Source organism: Pleurodeles waltl, chromosome 12 (genome assembly GCF_031143425.1).
Source record: "Pleurodeles waltl isolate 20211129_DDA chromosome 12, aPleWal1.hap1.20221129, whole genome shotgun sequence".
Lineage (NCBI taxonomy): Eukaryota > Metazoa > Chordata > Amphibia > Caudata > Salamandridae > Pleurodeles > Pleurodeles waltl.
In genome coordinates this window covers 639239158-639261946 of record NC_090451.1, presented here as the reverse complement: position 1 = coordinate 639261946, position 22789 = coordinate 639239158, and the positions used below count along the sequence as shown (strand labels likewise).

The 22789-nt window shown below is 45.5% G+C and overlaps 1 protein-coding gene across 8 annotated transcripts in view; it reads right to left on the bottom strand.

Annotated features, from left to right (window-relative positions):
• GATAD2B (GATA zinc finger domain containing 2B) overlaps positions 1–22789 on the bottom strand; it is a 269461-nt gene that overhangs the window by 43933 nt on the left and 202739 nt on the right. For 5 of the 8 annotated variants that reach the window (XM_069218181.1, XM_069218175.1, XM_069218180.1 and 2 more), the window contains exons 7-8: positions 14791–15106; positions 13274–13476 (exon numbers count right to left, since the gene is read on the bottom strand). In XM_069218181.1, coding sequence (XP_069074282.1) covers positions 13274–13476; positions 14791–15106 — 519 coding nt within the window. The remainder of the gene's footprint in view (positions 1–13273; positions 13477–14790; positions 15107–22789) is intronic. The other 3 variants (XM_069218183.1, XM_069218176.1, XM_069218184.1) reach the window with 1 other exon arrangement.

Sequence of the window (22789 nt, the reverse complement as noted above, 5' to 3'; positions counted from 1 at the left end):
GCTGTTCTTCCCATTCTTTGTGACACAAGGTGCACCTTCTGATAATCAGCTATATCCTGGCACTTTACTTTTCGTTGAGTGGAACCCCGTGCTGTCCAAATGGGGCCTCTATCACAGACTCTTGTTATTCCATTTCAGTGTCAAGAATTTTTGGTGGTAGCTGCAGTGAAATTTTGCATGGGGGTAATGTGTTGTCCTGGGAAGGCCTCTGTAGGAACCCCTTTGTCCTTATTGATCCCTAAAGTTCTTTTGCTTGTCGTTGTTTTACTGGGTATTGACAACAGGACCATCGTCAAAAGACAAGGTTTTATTGGCACAGGAGCCCTAAACGCCATCATCGGTGGTATGGCTTTCAACAGACTATTTGTATCTGCTGTCATCAAAGCAAAACTGACTGTGTATGTTGACAGAGAAAGGGTCCAAGTTTGGAGTGAGGCCTTGATAATCAACAACCATACAAGAAATTTATTTCCTGCAGATACCATGAATGTACAAGTTACTTACCTTCGGGAACAAAATATCTGGTAGACATATTCTAGTTGCAGATTCCTTACCTTAGAATTTTCCCCCAGGCGTCAAACTGGATCCGGATATTTTTCTTCGAGGAATACCCTTGCGCGTCGGTAGGTGGCGTCGGTCGACTCCGTGGTCACTGTCGGTGTTGTGGTCACCGTGATGACGTCGGGAGTAGTATATAGAAGCCGCCCTTGTGCAGTGATGTCAGTTTGTTTTAACGACTTTCCACGCCAAAGCGCAGAGCCGCTAAGAACACTGAGATTGGTGCACCAGAGCTAGGGACCTGAAAGAGGGAATCCCCGTCCCTAGAAATCAGTTCGCAAGCGGGGAGGATGGGTGGGAGATAAGGAATCAGCAACTAGAATATGTCTCTACCAGATATTTTGTTACCGAAGGTAAGTATCTTGTACATCTGATAGAGGCTTCTAGTTGCAGATTCCTTGCCTTAGAATAGATACCCAAGCAATGCCATCCTCGGTGGAGGACTGCGAACCAAGATCATACTAGAAAGTAATCTAGGACCAAACAACCAAAATAGCCGTCTCGACGGACCTGACTGTCCAGGCAGTAGTGCTTAGCAAACATGTGCAGTGACACCCATGTAGCCGCCTGGCAGATATCCAGGACAAGAACTCTGCATGCTAACGCAATAGAAGCAGCAGTTGCTCTTGTGGAATGAGCACGCAAGCCTTCAGGAGGTTGGTTCTTGGCCAAAGTGTAGCACATTTTGATGCAAAAAAGCACCCATCGAGAGATGGTAAGCTTTTGCACCATCTTCCCTTTTTACGCACCCACATACCCAACAAAGAGTTGATCGTCTGCCTGGAAATCTTTAGTACGATTGAGGTAGAATACCAACGCTCTTTTTGGGGCCAGACGGTGGAGTCTCTCCTCCTCATGGGAAGGAGGTGGGGGTGCATAGAAAGTAGGCAAAGTGATGGATGGCCTACATGAAAGGGTGTAACCATCTTAGGAAGGAAGGAAGCCCTAGTGCGCAACCCAACTTTGTCAGGGTGCACAGACAAGTATGGAGGCTTTGAGGAAAGGGCCTGTAGCTCACTCACCCTGCGAGCAGAGGTGATAGCGACCAGAAAGACAGTTTTGCAGGTGAGGAGCCGCAAGGGACAATTATGCACTGGCTCAAAGAGGGTACACATCAAATAAGTAAGTACAAGATTAAGGTCCCACTGAGGCATGATAAATGGAGTGGGAGGAAAAAATGGGTGAGCCCTTTTAGAAATCTACTCACAATAGGAGATTTAAAGAGTGAGGGCAGTTCAGGTAGCCTAAGAAAGGCCGAAATGACAGATAAATACCCTTTAAGGGTGCCCAAAGCAGAGCCCTGCTGGGCTAAAGAAAGAATGAACAGAAGAACCTCGGATAGAGGGGCGGAAAGGGGATCAACAGACTTGTTGGTAAACCATGCCACACATTTATTCCTACGACAGGCGTACACAGTTTTAATTGATGGACGCCTGGATGCCAGATAACATTGCAGACTTCGGGTGGAAGGCCAAAAGCCGTCAACTGTTGCCGCTCTACGCATGAAGGCTGAGGTTGAACAGGTTCAGGTGCAGAACTGTCCCCTGTTGCTGCGACAGAAGATCTGCCTGAAGAGGCAGTCTAAGTGGAGGATTGATGGACATGCTCAATAGCTCTGGATACCATACTCTCCGTGCCCAGTCTGGAGCCACCAAGATGACTTGGGCCCTGTCGTTCCTGATTTTCTTGAGAACTCTTGGCAGAAGAGGTATAGGCGGAAAGGAGGTCGGAGTTCCACTCAAGACAAAAAGCGTCTCCGAGCGAGTGCCGCCTTCGAAACTTCAACACGCAAAACAGCTCACATTGCGCGTTCTCTGCGGAGGCAAACAGATCTAACCAAGGCTCTCCCCACTGCTGAAAGAGACCTTACGCCACCTCCGGATGGAGACGCCATTCGTAATCGGCTGTGCATTGATGGATGAGTTAGTCTGCTCTGGCGCTGAGGGAACCCACCAGATGTTGAACCATCAGGGTAATGCCCTGATGTTCCAGGCATGTCCAGAGGCGTAGTACCTCCTGACAAAGGGTCCAGGACCCTACTCTGACCTGTTTGTTGCAATACCACATGGAGGCAGTATTGTCCGTGAACACCTGCACCACTTTCCCTTTGAGAGAGGGAAGGAATGCTTTCAACACAAGCCTGATCGTCCGGAGCTCCAGCAGATTAATATGGAGTCCTCTGATCTCCGTCTCTCCCATGTGGCCACCCCAACCCAGAAGTGACGCATCTGTCACTATAGATAAATCTGGTTGGGGAAGGGAGAGGGATCTGCTGTGGACCCAATGCGGATTTTGAAAGCCACCACTTCAGGTCTTTCGCAGTCCCCTCCAAGATCTGTATGATTAAATGGTAAGTTAAAATATCTTCTAATTAAAAGCACTAAATGCGCAATACATGGTCCAATTCAGCAGTCTTTAATTGTAAAGAAGGGGGAGTTAGAAGGACATCAAAAAGGAAGTCTCTCAATTAGTACGTTTTTGGAAAGTTGGAAGAAGATTAAGTTCCAATGTACAGGGATTTTACTGCCCAATTGACACAGATTTTAGTTTAAGAGAAATCAATTTCCAATGTTCAACGATGTTACAGTCCGATTGGCACAATCTTTTAGTTCAAAAGAAATAAAATTCCAATGTTCAACGATGTTACAGCCAAAAGAAATAAACTTACAATGTTCAACGATGTTACAGCCTTAGCCTCTTCAATTAGTTGGGTAAGTTGGTCCACCTCTTGTTTATGTTGCTCATACTGTTCTTGGGAAATTTCGATAAGTTGTTGAATCATGTTCACTGAGGCCATTTTAAGATTAGCTTCCCATTTTTGAAGACTTTCTTGGGAGGTGGTATCAGTAGGTGGAAAAATGATTTCTCTTAAACTAAAATCTGTGCCTATTGGGCAGTAAAATCGCTGTACATTGGAACTTAATCTTCTTCCAACTTTCCAAAAACGTACTAATTGAGAGACTTCCTTTTTGATGTCCTTCTAACTCCCCCTATTTTACAATTAAAGACTGCTGAATTGGACCATGTATTGCGCATTTAGTGCTTTTAATTAGAAGATATTTTTTCTGTGGGAACTTACCATTTAATCATATAGTACTTAGGCTAGTAGGAGGACTGGGGTCCAGGCCCTCCGAGATCTGGACCAGGTCGGAGAGATTCCCCTGATGCTGCGCCCAATGGAACTTCAGGTCCCACTGCAGAGCCCGCATATGCCATCAGGCATGTGTTACTAGCAGGATGCAGGAGGCCACGAGGCCCAGCAGCCTCAGAGTCAGTCTCACCGAAACCCAGACCGAGGCCGAAAGATTGGAATCATAGCCTGATTGTCTTGGACTCATTTTTCAGGAGGATAAGCCCGAAACTGCACTGTGTCCAGAACCGCTCCGATGAAAGGGAGCGTCTGAGAGGGAGTCAGGTGTGACTTCGGGACGTTTATAGAGAACCCCAGCGTGTGCAGGAGGTTCACCATAGTCTGAAGGTAGGATACAACTTTCTGGGGTCGAGGCCAGTCGTCGAGGTAGGGGAAGACTGAAACCTTTAACCTGCGCAGATGAGCTGCAACCACCGCCATCACTTTCGTGAACACCCGAGGGGCGCTGGTAAGGCCGAAGGGGAGCACAGTAAACTGAAAGTGCTCGTGGCCTACCATGAATCGTAGGTAATGTCTGTGGACAGGCAGGATGGGGATGTGGAAATAAGCGTCCTACAAGTCCAACACTATCATCCAGTCTCCTGGGTCCAAGGCAGATAGAACCTGAGCCAGGGTGAGCATTCTTAATTTCTCCTTCTTGGGGAAGTAGTTTAGGTCCTGAAGGTCTAGGATAGGACGTAAGCCCTTGTCCTTCTTTGGTATCAGAAAGTAGCGGGAATAACAACCACAACCTACTTCTGGGCACAGGGACCTTTTCTATAGCTCCCTTGGCCAAGAGAGCTGCGACTTCCTGGTGGAGAAACGCCAAATGATCCTCTGGAAGGTGATCGAAGGATGGTGGCATGGGTGGTGGAGCAGATTCGAAAGGGAGTAGCCCTTTCTAACGATCTGCAAAACCCACCTGTCTGTGGTGATATGTTCCCAGTGGGGGCAGGTGATGGCGAATCCTGCCACCAACTGGACGGGAGTGAGGGTTTGGAGGCTGTAGCGGGGGCAGAGGTGGACTGGACAGACCTCTGGTTCCCTTTCCCAAGCCACGTGGGATTCCGCATCCTCAGCCACACATAGGCTGACCAGCGTGCGAGGCACGGTGGCTGTGTGAACGACCCGAAAGGGAGCCCCTTCTGTGGCCACGAAAGGGGCGAAAAGCAGATTGTGGTGTGCGAGGGCCAAGAAAAGACCGAGGGACCGAGCCGTAGCCAGGGAATCCTTGAATCTCTCCAAGGCCGAGTCCGCTTTGTCTCCGAAGAGACGGGAGCCATCAAAGGGCATGTCCATGAGTGACGGTTGGATATCCCTCGAAAAAACAGAAGTACATGATCAGGCATGGCGTCGTAAGGCCACCGTCGTGGCAACCGATCTGCCTAGAGAGTCGGTCGTGTCCAGCCCACAACGGATTGTGAACTTTGCTGCATCTCTCCCATCGTTCAAAGTTTGGGAGACGATAGCACGGGCCTCCTTCGGTATCTGTGGCAGGACCTGCGCAACCGTATCCCACAAAGAGGAGGTATAGCGACTGGAGGAAGAAAACAACTTCTTTCCAAACTGTTCCAGCCTTTTGGATTCCCTATCCAGGGGTGCGGAAGGAAATGCGCCTGAAGAAGAGGAAGACTGGATAACAAGATTCTCAGGCGTGGGGTGTTGGGACAGTAATTTAGGGTCGCTTGGAGCAGGCCGATGGCGGCGTTCGATAGTCTTATTCACAGGAGCCCCTGTGTTGGGTTTGGACCGTGTACCCAAAAGGACATTGGTGAGGGCTTCATTAAAAGGCAAAAGGGGTTCTGAAGTAGAAGCCCCAAGCTGAAGCACCTCCGTCAGGAGATTAGACCTGACCTCAACAGTGGGAAGCTCGAGTCCAAGGACCTCAGCTGCCCTACTGACCACCATACCATAAGCTGCTCCCTCTGACATAGCTAAGGCAGGAGGAGACAGCATGCCAGCGTCAGGAGAAGTATCCAGACCACTGGCTTCACCCAATTCCCGAGCCCATAGGAGGGTCATCCTGGTATTCATAAGGGTCCAGGGGCCCCTCCAATTCCTCCCCATATTCGTACCCATAAGAAAAAGGGTCCGAATCTGACCTGGGGCGAATAAGCCCCATCGAAGGCGACGTCGGCCGATGCCACTCCGACCCGAGTCGTCGGGTATAAGAATCGGGTCGACGTCGATAGTAGGCACCACCGACGTCAGGAGCGTCGATAATCGACCCAGCGCCAGGGAAGGTTTCAAGGGTTTGACCGGTGCCGATCCGCACACTGATCCGGGTGACCTTGGTGGCCAGAGCCGAAGCTGCTGGCGCGGAACTCGAAGGCCCCTCAGCCGAACCTCTTGGGCCCAAAGGCACTGTATCAGGGTCGGACACGCCCAAATATGATGTGCAAGGCCTCATAAAACTCTTTAAGCTGGGCGGGGGTCGCTCCGGCAAACTCGGGGAAGCGCAGATCCGACCCAGACGTAGGCTCCGAGGACGCAGGCCTAGTGCGTGGATGCTCTTCCTGCGTCGCGTCGGCCGAGCAACAGGGCGAAGTCAGAGAGCGATGGGACTTCTTCGACTTCTTCTTACCTTGACCCGAGGATTTAGAAGAAGACGAGTGGTGATGACCCCGCGACCGATCTCAAGACCTTCCTCTCGAACAAGACCAGGACCTAGGTGGAGTCGAGTGCCAGACCGCTCCCTCAAAGCCTTCGGATGCATGGTCTGGCAGTCGGAGCACGACTTCGGGTCGTGGTCGCACTCGAGACACCACAGACAAACCCGATGAGGATCCTTCAACGACATCGTCCAATGACAGTCCTCACATGGCTTGAACCCGGTCTTCGGGGACGTCCCCGACGCAGAAAAAAAAACGACAAAACGGTCGAATTCGGCCAAAAAATAGCCAGGGTAGCTCTTCTCCGGATCAGCGCGTGGCGTGGAAAGAAAATAACTGATGTCACTGCGCGATGGCAGCGTCTACATACTACTCCGGATGTCATCACGGCCACCACAACGCCAACGACGCCCAAGGAGTGGACCGACGCCACCTGCAGACGCGTAAGGGTATTGCTCGAAGAAAAATCTCTGCATCCAGTCTGACACCTGGGGGAAAATTCTAAGGTAAGGAATCTACAACTAGAAGTCTCTATCAGAAACATGGTTCACTGACAGCAGAGTTATGATTGATGACACCATAAATGGACTTTCTGGTCACATCTGCTTAGTTAGAATCACCACATCGGAAGCCTGACAATGTGTTTTGATGACGATTTATGTACTGACTGAGGTGAATCTTACATGGAGCCTATGCATTCCATTGAATGCCAGTTCTTGAGTGTTTTTTCAGTGTCTTGAGTTCTCTCTTGTGGAAAGTTCTGAAATGCACCAGTGAAATTGTTGGGGTGGGTCCAGCAGGGTTGGCAAAGGCAGGCTTTGTATAGCCTCAAAGCCTATCTTTCTGCAACAACCTCTGTAAGCTAACTTCCTAGTCATTTCATGTTTTGGAAGAAAACATTGCACATATGCCTCCTATGAGGGTTAACCAGGTAGTTCCTAAGTGTGTCACATGCCTGATGGGCTTTCAAGAGGCATTTTTTGTTGACTCTGACAAGCTGGATTTGAAAACAAATACCTCTTATCAAGAAATCGGAGATAATTAAAAACGTCATAGCATGCTTCTGTAGGCTCCCTCTCACACAACATGTGGTAGAAAATCTGGGGTATGGTGGCCTCTGGGTGGAGTACAGTTCAGAGCACGCTTTCCTTGCTGGATGAAATTACAGTCTTCTTCAATTAATAAGGCATGTTTCTGTTTGGTACCGCTATGTGAAATTTACCATGTGACTTCCACTTTGATAATGGGGAAGATACAATCATAATAATCTATGAAACCTCCAATGCTGGAGAACAGAATTTAACAAGCAGAATTAGAGTGAAGATAACAACTTCTCAATCCATCCATACTGATGCATAGCAACAAAGAGATATGTTAAAGGTCTTATGAACATTTACAAAATAATTTACCAGTGCTTTAAGCTCATGGGATGGCTGTTTTGGGTTGTCAAACATCTCGGTACTGTACATAGATTTCTGCACTGAAGAACTTAGAAATGAAGGATTAAAGATATCAATCATCAAGGCTCTCCCATCTCAGCTATTTGTTTACCATTTAGACCTGTGGTACCAGAGATGTCCTATATGACTGGTGGGGCCTGATAAACAGTTATGTGCTGCTCAACAGCAGACATGCATACTCCACTTCTTTGGAAGAACACCAATTTTGTCTTTGACTGATTGTCGGATGTTACGCGTTCTCAAGCTTGTATAGCATATTCTGGGAAGCTGCTGTCACACCAATCTTATCCCATCTCTTATCAAGACCAAAAGTCTACTTAAGTCTTAGGGCCTGATTTTGACTTTGACACACTGTGTTAGTACCATCCCTATGGAGGAGTTGTTTACTCTTGCCATGGCAAGGGTGTCTATCTGCCAGCCCAGCAGACATCTCCTGTGAATGTACTGAAAGTCTGCTGTTCAGCTCTGTCAACATGGCAGAGCCTCAGTGCACTCTTTCATTTTTTTGTTTTTTCAATTTTCAAGGCGAAAATTTGTTTTTGAAAAGAAAACAAAATTGACACCCTCGTCATGGGAATTTTTTCCCATGGAGTGGGGGTAATCAAAAAAGTTTTTACTTTTACATTCTGCAACGTTTTGGAAGGCTGTTTGTAAAAATCAAAACTGGCCATGTGCCAACCCACTCTTAATCGGGCAGGGAGATATGTGGCCACACCTCTAAGAGCTCCAATTCTGTTGGGCCACCGGGGGGTATATAGGCAGCAGAGATAAAGTAGCCTCCACCATCTATAAACTGAATGCCCATGCATCTGTAAATCGGGAAGGCTGGCCATCAGTATGGCAGTGAAGGTACTCTGTTGCCATTGAGGTAGAGTACCCTCTCACCAAAATCTAAACTGGGCCCTTACTCACTTGGCATAAATCATGAAGAGAACTTGCAGTTTCATGACTATAAAAACTGAACAGTGGACATTTTAGTTTGAAAATAATCATCAAGAAGGTGAAGTGAAACTTGAGATCCCAAAAGCAACAACCAATTACATAAGCCTAATTACTGCTCATAAATGCCCGGTGTCAGCAAAGAAAAAAAAGAAACAAGTGTCTTCTAGGGAGAAAGATTTAAGAAGTGGACCCATTATGACTGAGGCACACTTAACTTTGCCTTGCATGATCTCCATATAAGGTGGAGCAGGATAGGGGGACAATAAAATTAATTGCATGAGCACCAACAGCACACCCTGTGCTGCTAAACTATAATGTAATCATGAAAATAAAAAACTTTGTCACTTGGCCACAGATCAGTTTGAACTGGGAACCAACATGCAGAAAATGTGTTTTACAATTCTTTAAAACCATATCTCACTAACACTGTCACCTGGTGCATACATCCTAAATATAATAAAACACTATCCTTATTTGCCAACTTACTGTCAATACAATTATTTCCTATTTAAACAAGCAGTCAACTTAGCAAAATGTATCATAAGCGAGAGGATCACTTGGTGATAGATTTTACAGTCCTTAGTACATTGTGTTTGATCACTAAACAAATTATCCTGTTTCACATTGGGGGTGTTGATTACCTATGTACAGAACAAATTGTTTTTTAGATGGGGTCGTCTTGCTCATTGAAAGTTTTGTCATTCACTCCACAATACTTTTTCAACACTGCTGTTTCTGCAGCTTTGTGGGACATTTTTCTTATTGAGGTTTTCATAAGAAAAATATACTCCTTACGATATTCATACATTATTCATTCTTATAGGGAGGGAAGATTAATTTACTATTTCCAATTCTTTTTTCCCCATCTGCTCACAGCATGGGCCTTAATGTTGTCATGGTGTGCAGACCGGCTGTCAAGTCTCCCTCTGTATTAGGGGCACCTGTTGTCTGCAGGCCTAAGAAGACCTGTTTGTGCCATTTCAAGAAATGAGGATTGATGCACTAGACTACAACTGTACCAAACTCTAATGTTGGATTTAATGCAGGTGTGCCTGTCACACACAGGGAGAGTCACACAGTAAACTGAATTACAAACAGGTCTCATTGATACTAAGGTGGCACAGGCTCTTAGGTTATGGCTAAAAAGGCAATTAGATTTATTAAAACACTATCATGCCTTAGTATATTTAAGATATGTTTACTTCAACACAAAAAAGTGTTATTAGGATGTGTTTTAAGAACATGTAACACACACAAGATAAATCATTGATTTCAAGTTAAAAGAAACATACTGATGTTTGGCTGAGTGGTGAAATGTTTTATACTTCGTGATTACAGACAATAGGTGAGCCAACTCCACCAGTAATGAATAGGCAACTCCGTAAACCATATTGGCCATCATCCAAGCCTCACTTAAGCAGCCTCATACATATATGCATTTCACCTAAATGAGTTCCTATCGAAAGACTGCACACCAAACCCATGCGCCTCATAAAATCTAAACAATAAATCCATGTGTACAAGTCCTCAAAAGGATACCCTCTGCCAGCGAAAGTCCTTAAAGGAAAAGTTTATGGGTGCCCCGTCTCTCTCATTCTTAATCCTATCACATGGACAATTGTTCATTGGTAGATCGTGCTTAATTAAGTATTATTGATCACATACATTCTTAGCACAATAATTCCTCATGGCTATGCCTTTATGTGTGCATTTTACTCCACCAATGTTTGAAGGAAAGGGACCTGTATCTGCCTTCTTATGTTGCTTAAAGAAATGACCAGTGTTTTCTACACTCTAGCAAGCCCAGAAACACCCCCCCACCCCCCAAATATGTCTAGTGCTGGTTTAACTTTCCAATCGCATGCAATTCCTCCAGGTCATTGACAGGATAAGCAGGTTATTTACTTTCCGTAAAGCTCTTCCTGGTGAATATCCTATCTAACTGCAGATTCCTCGCCATGAAAAAATTCCGCCGGGCATCAACTTACAAGCAGTACTGCTGCGTACCTGTAGGTGATGTTTTGTGGCTTCAAACCATCATCATTCTACTCCAGAAGTGACAAGAGGGCCAGCATATAAGCACTGACATCAGTTGCTTTCAAAGGCTTAGCTGCATCTTCAGAGGCAGAGGTCCCTGGCAAATTAACTTGTCTAGTGTGTAGATTTCTAGTTTGGGACATTTGTAGGTGGAAAAACAGCCCACACCACAGAATCAGGAGTTGGGAGAGTCAGTGAGGAATGGGCAGTTAGACAAACTATGCACCAGAAAGAGTGTTACCGAAGGTAAGCAAATTGTTATTCTGATGGATCCTTTTAGCCACTGTTACCTCACCTTGTGAACAAATACCAAAGCAGAGCCTCCCCCAGGTGGACCGTCTGTGGAATGGCTTGGATAAAAAAAAAAAAAGTCCTACGGACCAAATAGGAAAAATGTTCATCTCAACGGACCTGACTGGCAAGGCAACAATGCTTCACGTACGGGTCCACTAATGTCCATGTAACAGCCTGACAAATCCAGCACAGGCACTCCACATGCTAACGCAGACGTAGCTGCCTTGGCTGAAGTGGAATTAGCCCCTAATCCTTTAGGTGGTTACTTCTCAGCTAGCTTACAGCAGATTTTTATGCAGACGACTGACCACCTAGAGATGGTTGTTGTCTGCACTGCTTTGCTCTACCTTGCTCCCAAGCACCCATAAAGAGTTGATTGTCCACCTGAAGGTCCCTGGAATGAGCAATGTAGAAAATGAGGGCTCTCACTGGGTCCAAATGACAGAGCATCTCCTCCTCATCCAAGGGCTAAGGCTGGGCAAATATACTCGAAAGGGTGATAGTCTACCCGACATGGAAAGGTATTACTACCCATTAATGGGAGGCCAGAGCATTGCTTTGCCCATGTGCCCAAGAGGTTATCTGTTAAGACCTTACTGAATGGTAATAAAGATCCAGTAGACACCTGGCCAAGCTGAAGAACCTCCATCAGAACGTTTGTCTGGACCACTAATGTAGGGAGCTACGTGTCAAGGACATCTGCAGCCCGTTGCATGACCAGGGCAAACGAGGTACTCTTCTCTGTAGAGGGGCCATTGGGAGAGATGGATTCTGTGTCAAGGAAGATGTCCTGACCCCTAGCATCCTGTAATTCAGCATACCAGTTGTCCTTATTGAATTGAAGGGCAAACTTGAATAATTCATCATAGTTGTTATTGGCAGGATCTTAGCCAAAGAGCTGATGTAAGGTATGAGCTCTGCCACATGGTAAAGGCAAGTACTGAATGTGCTGCAGTGGGGCTGCAGCACAGCCTGAATCGAAGTGAGATGAAGCCAGCTAGGAGTCAGAGACCACTACAGGTAATGACTCCTTACATGGCAACGGCGGCGTCTATGTGAAAGGAACCAGCACAGAGAGTGGAGTCAGAACTAGAGCTTTGCAGAACCCGGTGCAGAATCTAATGTAGTTTGAAGACACACAGATAGTACAGAAGGCAAACCCACCGGCAAGACCACAACTAGAAGCCTCTGTGGATTCTGGGGGCACAAACGTGTACCAGCTGGTGCCGGAAGAAAGTCAGATATGTGCAGACTGCTGCAACGTTGTCAGTGGACCTGGAAATTCGAGTTGCATCAGGACCAAGTTTGGCATCATCTCTTCAGGAGATCGGCAGTGGGATAGCTTCACAGCCTCTCTGGAGTTTGAGGGAGGCAGGAAGGAGTTGATTCCTGCTTTGATTTCCTGTGGTTCTTTTTGATTTTTGACTTACCCTAAAACTTAGACTGTGGTTGGGACTAGCTACATAAACTACTTTGGGAATGCGAAAGGGACATTCCTTTCAACTTCAAAAGCTCCCAGTGCAGAGGCTTCTCTGCACCGGGACTGGTCGAAGTTGAAAGGATGTAGGGAATCATCTCACAGTCCTGTATATAAAGTTCAACTGGGCCTGCAGTTGCGCTTTGAACCCAGGCACCACAAGCACAACTGGTGGGGCTCTGTCACAGACCCTACAAAGTTTAAACGCTGTCGTTTTTTGGGGTAACATATTTCCATTACAAACCAGTTAAAAATAGAATTTTCGGGAAAAATGCTTGTCGAAGTCAAGCGGGGTGGAGTTCTGGGTCCAAGTCTAAAAGCCAAGAAAAAGAAAGGAACTGATGTCAGAGTGCTGGGTGTCGCTTGTATGTGGCACACCTCATCACTTCCAGAATAGAATGATGGTGCAGAGCCGCGCCATGCTTTTCAGTTTTTGGATCCTGTCTGATGCCAAGGGGAATATTCACAAGGTGAGAAATCTGCGGTTAGAAGTATCCATCAAGAATACTGCATTCCTCTGAGGCATTTCCCAGCTGAGTGAAATTCCTTAATGGCTTGGCCCACAGTACGTACACTCCTTTCAACTGTATAACAGGCCATCATGTCATGAATTTATAATTCCAGAGCACATCCCAACATGCATACTCTGACTTTGTTGGCTTGAGAGATCATAATTCCTGATGGATATAGACTTCTATTACATTAAGTTATCATTTATATGTCACAGTTTAGACTTAAAAAGAGATTTGTTGACTGTACAAACCTGCTCTTGTTGCAATGCTTTCACAAAGGCATTCTTCAGCCTGTTAGTGTGCTCGGCCTTCAGGGCTTTCTTCTGATTGGATGTCATGCACTGCTCACAAAGAATCTTCCCACTCTTCTCCTGCTTCCAATGTGGGGTGAAGTCAGTGCGGCACTGAGCACAGATAAAGGGGTCCATTCGAAGCAGAGAGGAACAGACCTTCCCTGCATGAAGAAAGCAAAGTTTGTTAAAAAACAAAAACAAAAAAAAAAAGGAATGTAAGTGTTGACAGATGGCACACAAGGTAGCACTCCAGGTGGAAGACACAGTAAATGCCCTAGAACAATCTGTGCTAGCCCTATTCTTCATATTAAATGAAGCATGACGACCATCTATGGTTTGTGAGATTTAAAGGTGGTTGAAGGCCTAAACAAAGGTTTTCGTTACTTCTTAAATGATACCGGGGATAAACTATACATTTTATATAAAAAGAAAAATGAAAAGTCTCTGATTCCATCACTTCAATATAGCTATTTTCTTTGTTTGCAATATTAGTTGTCATCTTCCACGCAATCTACCACGTGAACCACAAGCATGCCAAGAACTTTTAAGTCATACATTTGTGAAATACAGGAAGTGACATGGCAAAACAATGCAACTTTCAAATATGTTTTCACTACAGGTGGCTATAGATTTCAGTACCCCTTCTCGTCAGAAGAAATATTTTACATACCAATTCCAAACATACTTAAGTTCTCATTTTCATTGTGAAAAAATACGAAATTTAGGTTGCTAGCAAGGGTACCAAAACTGTGGAAAACTGTAAGTCCTAGAGTCCATCACTTCAATATTGCTATTTTCATATTTTCCCAAACGTTTCGTTTTTTTTATCAGAGTATAGCCTGTCAAGTGAGCCACCAGCATTAATTGAGCTGCAATGATCAAGTGATTGCAAGTCACACACTTGTGAAATACAGTAACATAGGGCATGCCGTGCAAAAGCACAGAAACTAACACTGCCAATTACTCAAAAAACACAATGTGAGATGGAAAGTTTTAAAGAGCTTAGTGACTGCGTCTAAAATAGAGGGATTACGGTTCTATGTTTGAGTAAAATAACAACTGGGGCTACCATTTAAGAAAGTGTTAAGGTGCTTGTGGTCACATGGGCAGTTGATTCACAGGATACAACTGGAAAGTCCTTCAGAAATGTTTGTGGAGACAGGTTTAGAACAGACAATACTACCACATACATTTAGCACAGGCCCATTTCTCCAACAACCAACAGGACTACCGTAACTACTGTTGACAGCTATCAGTCAACAGCATTTCTCTGCGTGTTTATAAACTGCCAATCTAAAAAATCTAGCAACAACTAATGAAATACCATCATGCCATTCACATGTCTGCTTTTAAATGACATTGACACTGTGAATAATTGCCTTTCTGCAGTCATGTTCTATACTCCGACTAACCAATCGTTATAATTCATGGTATATTACAAGCCAATGCTTTTTATGTACTGCGTTTCCACCTACCTTGGCTGTCAATGACACTCTGCACCACCTCTTCCAGCCCCACCATGTAGATGAACTCGCTGTTGGCTGCACTCGGAAGGAAGTGAAGCAGCGGTGCAGGAGGTTTGGGAGGTGGAATCTCCAGAAGGGTCTTCTCAAGCTGCTTGCGCAAGGCAAGCTTGGCAGCTGCCTGTGAGCTGGCTGCATCATTGATAGCACTGGGGCTGGGCAATGGAGAAGACACCCTGCTCACACCTCCGGCCTGGATGTGAGAAGCGAGGTTCATATAGATGGCTGATGAGGAGGTTCGCTGACAGGGTACCGAGGAACTGGTCTGCTGAGAAAAGAAATGGAGGGATAACCAGCCAGAGTCAAAGTAAAATAGAGAATATAAGCATCACAAATGTGTTTACCACCCTCAAAACTATGGCACTGCTCAGTATTCAGCAGCATCCCTAATGTCTCAGAAATACATCAAGAATATGGCTATGAATAACAATGGCATGATGAATTACCAGGCACAGCAACCACAACCGCAAATGCAGCATGCAATAATAGAGGTTCCCCTGTTAACAGTCTGAATTGCATTAACTATTGAGGATATGGACCATTTCGGATTCAAGGGGCTTCATTAAAACGTAGGGCCTCATTTAAGATTTAGCAAAACTACAAGAATGTTATAAACCGCCGTTCCTCCAGCCCTGCCAAAACTATGGGTTCCCTGTCATAGTTAATTGTGGGCTTACCAATAGGGTACCGGAGCAGAACATTTTTCAAATGAGCTAAGAGCAATCACCTGACCTAGTGGGCAACCACCACCCGTTTTTCAAGCCCATGCCCACCATTCAAACAATGCATGGCGGACTTGTGCATCGAAAATCCAGAATGGCACTCCAGAGATTTTTTTAAAAAAAAGCTTCCTGCGCGTCAGGGGCTTTTATTTTTTGTTTGGAGGAAAACTCTGACCTTGGAAATCTGTTTTCGCTAACCAAAAACGTGGGTAGAGCGGCCACTTTAAACATGGGGTTCACTCTGCTAACCCTTCAAGCAGGAGGGCGCCACGGCACCGGAGACTGCCTTCACACTACGAAGATTCCTGCCAGGGGATGTAGAGGGCACAGCCCATCACGGATATAGCGACAGCACAGGAATGCGTTAGGTATTACAAGGCCTTGTATGAAGCGCGCCCGCTGGTTAATAGCTCACAAATTCAATCTTACCTAGCTGATAACCCTATGCCTAGTCTCCAGCCAGAGGATAGCAGGGAGCTAGAGGAGGGCATTACTCTTTTGGAGGTCCAACTGGCCACAGCCAGACTGCAGATAGGAAAGGTTCCCAGCCTTAACAGTATACCGGTGGAGTTTTTTAAGAGCGGCTTCTCCATTTTGGCTCCACATATGTTGAAGCTGTATGAGGAAGCTAAGTGGGAAGGGAGCCTCCCCTAGATTTTCATAGAGCCATAATAGTGGTTATACACAAACTGGGGAACCCCCATACTAATTGTGGCTTGTACCGCTCAATATCGATCTTAAATGTAGAAACTAAAATACTGGCATCAATACTGGCTGCAAGAGTGAAAAAAGTCACAAGTCCCCTAAACCACAATAATCAATCTGGTTTTATGCCACGGAGATCGGCCAGACTTAACCTGCCTCACCTATACAATAAGATGGAGACAGTCCGCAATCAAAGGGACTCCCATATCCTCCTAGATTAGATGGTGAAAAGGTTTTTGACGTGGTTCATTGGTCTTTTCTGGAGCAGGTGTTGGGGAAGGAAAATGTCACTTACCCAGTGTACATCTGTTCGTGGCATTAGTCGCTGCAGATTCACATGCTGTGCACATCCCGCCATCTGGTGTTGGGCTCGGAGTGTTACAAGTTGTTTTTCTTCGAAGAAGTCTTTTCGAGTCATGAGACCGAGGGACTCTTCCCATTTCGACTCCATTGCGCATGGGCGTCGACTCCATCTTAGATTGTTTTCCCCGCAGAGGGTGAGGTAGGAGTTGTGTATGCTAGTAATAGTGCCCATGCAATGGGGTGAATGCGTATGTACATAATACAGTTTCAAGTAATCTATTTACAAATGTACAAATGTTTAAGATCTACTTCTAAAAGGCTACAGGCTCCCGGGGAGGCGGGTGGGCGCATGTGAATCTGCAGCGACTAATGCCACGAACAGATGTACACTGGGTAAGTGACATTTTCCGTTTGATGGCATGTGTAGCTGCAGATACACATGCTGTGCATAGACTAGTAAGCAGTTATCTCCCCAAAAGCGGTGGTTCAGCCTGTAGGAGTTGAAGTAGTTTGGAATAATGTTCTTAGTACAGCTTGACCTACTGTTGCTTGTTGTGCAGTTAGCACATATACACAGTAGTGCTTGGTAAATGTATGAGGCGTAGACCATGTGGTTGCCTTACATATTTCGTTCATTGGAATATTACCTAGAAAGGCCATGGTAGCACCTTTCTTTCTGGTTGAGTGTGCCTTTGGTGTAATAGGCAGTTCTCTTTTAGCTTTAAGATAGCAGGTTTGAATGCACCTAACTATCCATCTAGCAATGCCTTGTTTTGAAATTGGATTTCCTGTATGAGGTTTTTGAAAGGCGATAAATAGTTGTTTTGTCTTTCGAATTCGTTTTGTTCTGTCAATGTAGTACATTAGTGCTCTTTTGATGTCTAATGTATGTAGTGCTCTTTCGGCTACAGAATCTGGTTGTGGGAAGAACACTGGTAATTCTACCGTTTGATTCAAGTGGAACGGTGAGATTACTTTTGGTAAAAATTTGGGATTTGTTCGTAGAACAACTTTATTTTTGTGTATTTGAATAAATGGTTCTTGAATGGTAAACGCTTGAATTTCACTCACTGTTCTTAGAGATGTGATGGCAATTAAAAATGCAACTTTCCACGTTAAGTATTGCATTTCACAAGAGTGCATGGGCTCAAAAGGTGGGCCCATGAGTCGTGTTAAGACAATGTTGAGGTTCCATGAAGGAACTGGTGGCGTTCTTGGTGGTATAATTCTCTTTAGGCCTTCCATAAACGCTTTTATGACTGGTATCCTAAATAATGAAGTTGAGTGCGTAATTTGCAGGTAAGCTGAAATTGCAGCAAGATGTATTTTTATGGAAGAGAAAGCTAGTTTTGCTTTTTGCAGATGTAGTAAGTATCCTACTATATCTTTTGTAGATGCGTGTAAGGGTTGAATTTGATTATTATGGCAGTAATAGACAAATCTTTTCCATTTATTTGCATAGCAGTGTCTAGTGGTAGGCTTTCTAGCCTGTTTTAGGACCTCCATACATTCTTGTGTGAGGTGTAAGTGTCTGAATTCTAGGATTTCAGGAGCCAAATTGCTAGATTCAGCGATGCTGGATTTGGATGCCTGATCTGTTGTTTGTGTTGTGTTAACAGATCTGGTCTGTTTGGTAGTTTGACATGAGGTACTACTGACAGGTCTAGTAGTGTAGTGTACCAAGGTTGTCTTGCCCATGTTGGTGCTATTAGTATGAGTTTGAGTTTGTTTTGACTCAACTTGTTTACTAGATATGGAAGGAGTGGGAGAGGGGGAAAAGCGTAAGCAAATATCCCTGACCAGTTCATCCATAGCGCATTGCCCTGAGACTGATGTTGTGGGTACCTTGATGCGAAGTTTTGGCATTTTGAGTTTTCCTTTGTTGCAAATAGATCTATTTGTGGTGTTCCCCAAATTTGGAAGTAAGTGTTCTGTATTTGGGGGTGAATCTCCCATTCGTGGATCTGTTGGTGATCCCGTGAGAGATTGTCTGCTAACTGATTCTGAATTCCTGGAATAAATTGTGCTATTAGGCGAATGTGGTTGTGAATCGCCCAATGCCATATTTTCTGTGTTAGGAGACACAACTGTGTTGAGTGTGTCCCTCCTTGTTTGTTTAGGTAGTACATTGTTGTCATGTTGTCTGTTTTGACAAGAATGTATTTGTGGGTTATCATGGGTTGAAATGCTTTCAGCGCTAGAAATACTGCTAACAGTTCTAGGTGATTTATGTGTAACTGTTTTTGCTGTATGTTCCATTGTCCTTGGATGCTGTGATGATTGAGGTGTGCTCCCCACCCTGTCATGGAAGCATCTGTTGTTATCACGTATTGTGGCACTGGGTCTTGGAAAGGCCACCCTTGGTTTAAATTTATACTGTTCCACCATTGAAGCGAGATGTATGTTTGGCGGTCTATCAACACCAGATCTAAAAGCTGACCCTGTGCTTGTGACCATTGTGATGCTAGGCACTGTTGTAAGGGCTGCATGTGTAACCTTGCATTTGGGACAATGGCTATGCATGAGGACATCATGCCTAGTAGTTTCAGTATTATTTTGACTTGTACTTTTTGTTTTGGATACAAGGCTTGTATTACATTGTGAAATGTTTGTACTCTTTGTGGACTTGGAGTAGCAATCCCTTTTGCTGTGTTGATTGTTGCTCCCAAGTATTGCTGTGTTTGGCACGGCTGCAGGTGTGACTTTGCGTAGTTGATTGAGAAACCTAGTTTGTGTAGGGTTTCTATGACATATTTTGTGTGTTGTGAACACCGTTTTAGCGTATTGGTTTTGATTAACCAATCGTCTAGGTATGGGAACACATGTATTTGCTGCCTTCTGATATGTGCAGCTACTACTGCCAGGCATTTTGTAAAAACCCTTGGCGCAGTTGTTATTCCGAATGGCAACACTTTGAATTGGTAATGTATCCCTTGGAATACAAACCTTAGGTACTTTCTGTGTGAAGGATGTATTGGTATATGGAAATATGCATCCTTTAGGTCTAGTGTTGTCATGTAGTCTTGTTGTTTGAGCAGTGGGATTACGTCTTGTAGAGTAACCATGTGAAAATGGTCTGATTTGATGTAGGTATTTAATGTTCTGAGATGTAGTATCGTTCTCAGTCTCTTGTCCTTTTTGGGTATCAGGAAGTACAGTGAGTAAACTCCTGTGTTTAATTGATCTTTTGGTACTAATTCTATTGCTTCTTTCTGTAGCAATGCTTGAACTTCTAGTCCTAGAAGATCTATATGTTGTTTTGACATATTGTGTGTTTTCGGTGGGACGTTTGGAGGGAATTTAAGAAATTCTATGCAATAACCATGCTGGATAATTGCTAAGACCCAAGTGTCTGTTGTTATTTCCTCCCAATGTGTGTAAAATTTGTTTAGTCTCCCCCCCACAGGTGTTATGTGTTGGGGATTTGTGACCTTGAAGTCACTGTTTGTTTTGAGGAGTTTTGGGACTTTGGAACTTTCCTCTGTTTCTTTGAAACTGTCCTCCTCTATATTGTCCCCGAAAACCTCCCCGCTGATACTGGCTTTGGTAAGTGGGCTTTGTTTGTGAGGTTGTGGCTTCTGTGGTTTGCCCTCGAAACCCCCCTCGAAATTGTGTTTTCCGAAATGTGCCTCTGCTCTGCGGGGAGTAGAGGGTGCCCATGGCTTTGGCCGTGTCAGTGTCTTTTTTAAGTTTTTCAATTGCAGTGCCCACTTCCGGCCCAAACAACTGCTGTCCGTTGAATGGCATATTCAGCACAGCTTGCTGTATCTCTGGTTTAAATCCTGATGTACGCAGCCATGCATGCCTCCTTATCGTTACTGCTGTGTTGACAGTTCTAGCAGCTGTGTCTGCAGCATCCATTGCTGATCGAATTTGATTATTGGAGATATTTTGTCCCTCTTCGACCACTTGCTGCGCTCTTTTTTGAAACTCCTTTGGCAAGTGTTCAATAATGTGTTGCATCTCGTCCCAATGGGCCCTATCATATCTGGCTAGCAAAGCTTGCGAATTTGCAATACGCCACTGGTTTGCTGCCTGTGCCGCCACCCTTTTGCCTGCCGCGTCAAATTTTCTACTTTCTTTATCTGGAGGTGGTGCGTCTCCTTAAGTATGAGAGTTGGCTCTTTTGGGCACTGCTCCAACTACAACAGAGTCTGGTGATAGCTGTTGTGTGATGTACACTGGGTCTGTTGGTGGCGGTTTATATTTTTTATCTACTCTTGGAGTAATGGCTCTCCCTTTGACAGGCTCTTCAAACACCTGTTTGGAGTGTTTTAGCATTCCGGGCAACATTGGCAGACTTTGATATTGACTGTGCGTAGACGACAGTGTATTAAAAAGGAAGTCATCTTCAATGGGTTCTGAGTGAAGGCTGACATTGTGAAATGCTGCTGCCCTTGATACCACTTGAATGTAGCCTGTACTATCCTCAGGTGGCGAGGGTCTTGCTGGATAGCACTGAGGACTATTGTCTGACACTGGTGCGTCGTAAAGGTCCCATGCGTCAGGGTCATCTTGACTCATCCCCGTATGTGTTGGGGATTGCATCATTGGTGGAGTGGCTACCGGTGATAGTTGTGGAGAGTGATGTGGGGATGGTGGTGGTGGTTATTTGTTTAGCCACTTTTGCTTGTGGCTGTTTGTCCTTGTCCTTGTTTTGGAAGGCAAGTTTTCGTTTCATTCTGATTGGGGGAAGAGTGCTGATCTTCCCTGTATCTTTTTGAATAAAGAGCCGCCTTTGCCTGTGATCTGGCTCTATTGTTTGTAATTCCTCTTCAAATCTGTGTGTCTTCATTTGAGAGGACAGTCCTTGTTCCTCTGAATAGGAACTAATTTTCGGTTCGGATGCTGGATGTTTCGGCACCGAAACCTTTTCTGCTGCTTTTTTCGGCTCCGACAAAATCTTTTTGCTTTTCAGCGTCGTGCCCTCTCGGTGCCGACCAATTTCGGTGCCGCTGTCTCGGTGCTGAATCTTTTCGGAGCCACTCTCTCGGGCCCGAGATTGCTGCGTGCCTGTATCTCGACCGGAGTCGGATGACTTTGACACCAGCTCACCCTTTTTCGGTGCCGATGGACGGTCACCTACTTTTCGGGTTAAGCCATGGCCTGTTGGCGGTGGCGTCCCCTGGGCTTTGGCAGTCTTTTCGTGAGTTTTTTGTTTTGACGTCTTACTCACGGTTTTCGGCGTTTCTTCGGGATCGACCTCCTCCGAGTCCGAATCCTGGATGGAGAATGTTTCTTCCTCCTCCTCGAAACACCCTTGTCCTGTCGGCGCCGACGCCATTTGCGGTCTTCTTGCTCTTCGGTCCCTGAGTGTCTTCCTCGACCGAAACGCTCGACAGGCCTCACAAGTATCCTCCCTGTGTTCCGGTGACAAACACAAGTTACAGACCAGGTGTTGATCTGTATATGGATACTTGCTATGGCATTTTGGACAGAAGCGGAATGGGGTCCGTTCCATCAGCCTTGAAGAGACACGTGGCCGGGCCGACCAGGCCCCGACGGGAATCGAAAAACCCCGACGGGCCACCGGAGCTCTTCTCAATTCGGTGTCGATCTGTTGTAACTAACCCGATATCGAACGCAAACAATACCGACGATTTTTCCGAGATTCTAACTAACTTTCCGACCCGAAACACGGAGCGAAAAGGAACACGTCCGAACCCGATGGCAGAAAAAAAACAATCTAAGATGGAGTCGACGCCCATGCGCAATGGAGTCGAAATGGGAGGAGTCCCTCGGTCTCGTGACTCGAAAAGACTTCTTCGAAGAAAAACATCTTGTAACACTCCGAGCCCAACACCAGATGGCGGGATGTGCACAGCATGTGTATCTGCAGCTACACATGCCATCGAACATATGGTTTTGGCTCTAAAATACAAGACTGGATTAGGCTCCTTTATAGTGGCCGTTCGTCTGAGGTCAGAGTGAATAGTGTTTAGTCGGCTGATTCCCCAATTAGGGGGGGTGCCAGGCAGAATTATCCTCACTCTCCTTACTTGTTCGCCATGACTCTGGAACCATTAGCCTGCCTGATTCAGAACCACCAGATGATTAGAGGCTACAGAGTGGGGGATACCCCTGGGGAGGAAGAGAGGATCTCTCGCCACATGGATGATGTACTTCTCTACGTCACCCGCCCATGGGAGACTCTCCCAGCATTACTGCAAGTGTTTGAGGACTACGGAAACCACTCGGGATACAATATAAATTGGTATAAG